Source organism: Adelges cooleyi, unplaced genomic scaffold (genome assembly GCF_023614345.1).
Source record: "Adelges cooleyi isolate 19-005CV unplaced genomic scaffold, UGA_ACOO_1.1 ACOO_flye_CR_arks_rails_tigmint_CR_PRNA_33, whole genome shotgun sequence".
Classification (NCBI taxonomy): domain Eukaryota; kingdom Metazoa; phylum Arthropoda; class Insecta; order Hemiptera; family Adelgidae; genus Adelges; species Adelges cooleyi.
Window position 1 is genome coordinate 334382 of NW_026096002.1, and position 5826 is coordinate 340207.

General features: G+C 30.1%; 1 protein-coding gene across 1 annotated transcript; it reads left to right on the forward strand.

Moving 5' to 3' along the window:
* The first annotated feature begins 553 nt into the window (after positions 1 to 553).
* Positions 554 to 5826, forward strand: LOC126840031 (uncharacterized). Its single transcript, XM_050575522.1, has 7 exons — positions 554 to 1193; positions 1341 to 1553; positions 1631 to 1967; positions 2234 to 2434; positions 3301 to 3497; positions 4633 to 4772; positions 5032 to 5826. Exons 1-7 carry the CDS (start codon positions 877 to 879, stop codon positions 5610 to 5612), a joined length of 1986 nt encoding a protein of 661 aa, XP_050431479.1. The 5' UTR covers positions 554 to 876; the 3' UTR covers positions 5613 to 5826.

Here is a 5826-nt window from a genome sequence, read left to right on the forward strand (position 1 = left end):
GCCGCCTTCGTGTTCACGTGAATTGCAACCCGCTAGGAGCTGCCCCCACCACCACTGCCGCCGCCGCGTCACACCGCATGTGTTTTAAAGTCGCCGCTAGGATCGCCACAAACTGGCACTAATAACTACTAAAATTTTACTAAAACATGTCTCAGGATATGCAATTTTCTGAGAAACTGAGTGGTTTTAGCGCATACTTGCCTATTAACAAAATTAAAGATGAAGAGTTTATCTACATATTAACAGAGGTTTTTTTCGATAAAATGTTTTAAAATGAAGATATACGCTATTGAAAAATGAAAACTCCAAAGATCTATAACTCGGTTTCTAGTAAAATAATCGAAAAAAACCTATGTTAATATGTAGATAAACTTCTAATCTTTAATTTTGTTCATTAGCAAGTATACGCTAAACCCACTCGGTTTCCCAGAAAATTGCATATCCTGAGACATGTTTTACGCGCCGAAAAAAAGTGGTGTGACGCCCTCTTAAAAATAATCCGGTTTGATAATAATCGATACATCAAGGGAGAACTCCAATATTTGTTCAATAACTATTGTCGGATTTAGATAGGATATTATTGCGATTTAGTCGTCTTTAAAGTACGGTAAAATTAGATTAAGGGGGTTTCCATAAATAAGTCCGTAGTTTGTATTGACTACAGACTAATAAACCATATCAGTTTCCGGCGATGGCCACGGGTCGTACATTATTTTTAATTTTACTGTTGTTGTTATCGTATGTTTCCAAGTCGTTGTTTCTAATAATAGTCGCGAAATACATTGGAATCCCAATATTGCAAGTGTATTGGAAGGGAAGGTATGTGTTATCGACATACACTGGACAGCCCGCACCCACCACTTTACTGACAGAAGGATGTCAAGCGTGTACGGTGTTACAACTTGCAATAACACCCTTTTTTTACACGTAATTATTAGTTATGTGTATCATCATTTTTTGTATGAATCATACAATTTTATTTTATGTATATTTTTATATTTTATTGTAGAAACTTTGCAATTTTTAATTACAGGTATACTTTTATACATTATTTTTATATTTAAATTGTATATTTTAAATCATACGACCGTCAGCTGGACGCTTTCTTTCAACCTTATAATTATAATACAATTTTATATAATGGAACATGGAGGTTTCATTTATGACAATTTGGGGAAGAAAAAAGGCGTTACGTAAGTACCTAATTGAAATTCACAGGGACAATAATAAAACACACTGCTCTTGGATTACTTAAGGGCCAGTTTTACCCTGTAGATTATTGTAAAATAGTAATACAATATTAAATATTTGTACCTACATAATTAATCGTTTATTTGTAGTTACTATCAATGTGCCAAACGAGGACTCAACTTCTGCAAGGGTTCATTGAAAAAATCGACTGATGGGACATTAATTATCATCAAACCCCATAATGGACATGAAATAAGAGACAATAATGAGATGTTAATTAAATCTTTTAGATTGATTCTAAAAACGCGAGCCAGTAAAGAAAATGGTTTATTAAAATTAATATATGATCAAGAATCAGAAAGGTATCTTAATCGATATTGTCTACTTGGTTTATTTTCATATATTTGTAAAACTTATATACAATTTTTTATTTTTTAAGGAATCCTGAAGCTAGCAGTCTCTATTCTTGGGCAACAGCTGAATCTATAATGCGTATAGCGAGAAGGCACTCTCTTCCGAAATTACCAACTTCTTGTACTGAACTGGCAGTTCTTTTTGAAAATGGAACACTTCCACGATATTCATGCTGTAATGAAAGCATATTTAAGGGCTGTGTGCTATGTATTGACGGTCACCAAAGTCTAATATTTGCTTGCACTGGTTTAATTCAATTAGTAGCGAATGTTGAAGAAATACACGTTGATGCTACATTCAAAATTGTATCCCCAAACATGGGTAAACAATTATTAACTATTCACTGTATGATTCAAAACCATGTAAGTTATTTTAATATTTCACATGTTTATATTTTTTGTGGATTACGTATAATTATTAGTTAAGAAAAGAATATATTTATACAAAAATAAAAATGAATACAATTTTTCTAATTGCAGAAATAGAAAGTACCTATGACAACTATTTTTTTGGTTAATAACTTATATAGAAAACAAATTGTTTAGCCACTCATACACATAAGATTCCTGGAATATTAAATATTTTTTATGTTGTGTTTAATTGTAATTTTATGTTTATATTTGTTTAGTCCATACCTGTTGTATATTGTTTAATGGAATCAAAATCAAGGAATGCCTACATTAGTGTTTTAAATTTTGTGAAATCGAATATTGTCCCAAATTTAAACCCATCTGTTATAATAACTGATTTTGGGACAGCCCTTCGAGATACATTAATATCATTATTTCCCCAAGCAAGAGTTGCTGGTTGCTGGTTCCACCACAATCAAGTAGGTTATTTGATAAATAAGTATTTTTTACATCTTGATCATCTCTATACGAATGTCCGGTAGAGCCATTCTCTTTGTTTGGGTTAGCTAAAAATATATTTATCAGTTTTAATTTATTATTTCATATAATTCTACACTTTTACTAGTCGAAGTGTAGAATTTGCTAATTGATTTTGCATGCTATATTTGCAGAATTATTTCACTTCATATCCCCTGACTTCAAATAATAATATGCTACCATATTTATTTAGTAATAATTTGAGATATTAATAATAAGTAATAACTGTATGTAGTAGTATAGATAAATATCATGATGTTATTCAGTAAACATTTTATATTTAAATAAAACTGTTTAACTGATGTGATTATTGTGCCAATTTTATTATTCAAATTTTACTGAAAACTTTTAAAGATTTGCCGTCTAAGAAAATAACCCTGTATTTAAAAAAAAAAAATTAGTCTATATCAAACATTGTTTCCGTGAAAATCGCTCAACAAATATTAACCTGCTCAATTTTTCCCACAATATTCTTAGCTTCTTTCATGATGTCATATACAGTGATTTTGCAAAGATGTTTGGCAGAGTTAATCGTTTTTTATTATTATAAAGTTAAATTCTGTTTCGGTAAAGGTAATACTAAATTATCTTGGATAACATCCTTTATTATTAACAGATTCCATATTATTAAATACATAATTTGCTTATTGTTTATTTCATAAGTACCTAATAGGCGTATGATTGTAATTAGACCTCGATATGTTTTAAATATAAAAATAAAATAAATTATAAATAATAGCAACAGTAATAATAGATAAGTAGATAGTAATAGTATGATTGAAGTAATTACTATTTTCTATTTTTACAGGCGGTATGGAAAAATATGAAAAAAAAAGGATTTCTCCATTTAATAAATACTAATGGTCAAGCATTAAAAGCTTTGAGAATGTTGTTTGCTTTGCCATTACTACCTGCTGCTGATATAGAGAGAGCGTATGAAGTCATTCGGTTATTTGCCATTAATCATCAAGTTCCTATGACTAGTTTATTTAGTTATTACCGAAGGTAAAATTTTACTTTTGATGTTTTTTTTAAAGAAATAGTATCTGAATTACAAGGGTTTCACATTCATGCTATTTATTTTATCTTATATTCGAGTTTTAATGTCAATTAAATTTGTTGGAAAGAAAATTGTTACTTAATAACTAATCATTTTTTATGTTAAAATATTAACTTATCCTTATTACTAGACCATTGATGAATTATATTTAATATATAATTTGCAAAGAGGGTAAATTCATCATTAGGTATTTTTTACATTTTTTCAATTATTCTCTGTCTATGTAATCTACTATTCCTGAAAACCAAATTTAATACCTACATAAATTATAAATTAATCATTTTTTTATTATTTCCAAAAACTTTGTTTGTTTGGACATACAACTTTCTGAAACTGGTCGACTCTCCTCATATTACAGTAAATGGCTGTAGTAATGAGTATTTAGTTATAGTACACTGTCATCTTTTGTTTATATAAACCAGATGTGTTCTCCGGCTTTGCCTGGGCCTAAGCAATATGACAATTTTTTAAATTTGATCATAGCTAACTGAGTTTGCTAGTTGCTGAAGGCTACAATGTATACCATTGTCGATTGATTTTAATATAGAATTTTCAAGTACAAATAGTTAATTCAATGATCTGGTTCTTAAGGTTGTAACTTGCGTACAATATATCCAAAGAATAAATATAACGTTCGGGGGTTCAAGATACAATTGTAGCTATTGATTCAAGTTTATTCATTTATAAAAAAGAACCTCTTTAAATACATATATTATAAAGTTAAACTAAATTTTCATATTTTCAATACAGTTGTATTTAATTCAGGGAAAGACAACTCTGCTTTTTATTTAATTTTGTTTTCACTTTAATTGATGCTTCATTTATTTATTCCATTACAAATTACTTCAGGAATGTTCCAGGACTTCTTTTTTTAAATTTCCAAAACTCTGTAGAAAAACTTGAACATTCTTGAAGAGTTAGTGTAGCAATTAGGACACTTACCTTACACATTTGTGCCTCCCACACCCACCCACGCAAAGCCATTGTAACCAAACTCTATTATGAATGGCTAACTGTACTTACTACTAAGTATTATATAATAGACAATTATTCTCTAAGCCTAAATCATTTATCTTGCAGTTATTGGATAGGACAAGTTGGTGTTCACGTTTTTTCTGTCCATGGACTATCAAGGCGCACTAATAACAATGTGGAAAGTTTTCACAATAGTTTGAGACTAAAATTATCAGTGGCGCATCCAAACTTATGGATTTTTCTTAGTAAGCACATGTGTAATTTAATACTTTAATTATTTTTATAAAGAAACTTAATTAAATATAGTAAATGAATAAATATTTAAACCCTCAACCATAAAAACCAAAGATAAACTCTGTGTATAAATATATTTCGGCAACAGTGTTGTCACCTTCAGCGCTCACAAGATGACAACATTTAAATTATTATTTGTTTATTATATATATGTATAATCATAAGTTGCTTAAAGTTTTTTCTAAACTTTATTAAATTGTGTGATTACAGATCAGTTAGCTCGTCTACGTATGAATTACCATACAATAGTGAATCAGTTGTCAAATAATATAAGGCCAACAAGAAACTATAGAGTAAATTATGTTATAAACTCCAATCGTATAAAGAATGCAACTAGCCAATATTCTCAAGGACTGATGAATATGTGGCAGTTTTTGCAAATATGCTCTCACACTACTACTGCTTATGAACAACGTCAGAGAAATTGGGCATTACAGGCAGAGATCAATAGCAACCCAAATGCTTATATACCTCTTTCAGAAGATAACCGGATTGATGATTCTGCAGTAGCTGAAGAATTAATTGCTAACATACCTGTAGCCATTTCTGAGGGTGCAAATGAAACCGTAAATATTGATGACAATGATTCGCTTGACGATGAAAGTAGATGTGTGACATGTTTGGTGAGGACGCTAAGGGAAACTCCAATAAGGTATATGATTACTCCATGTGGGCACGCATGGATATGCAATAGCTGTATGCTGACAATTCTTAGGTCTGACCCTATAGTAAAATGTCCTGTGTGCCGTCAAAGCAACAGTCATTTTCAACGTGTATTTTTTACCTTTTAAAATTAAGTGCTATTATTTTGTGCACCCACTAATAATAAATATTTTAGACTTAGCAAAAGAGACATTAAGGTTTCAACATAATGAATAAAAACTATTTTTTACTCGTAACATTACAAATAAATCATCAGAATCATAGGTTTTATCATTGACTATAAATATTATAGATGGCCCACCAAGACAATTTACAGTTCTGGACGTCGACAAGGGGTGAGCC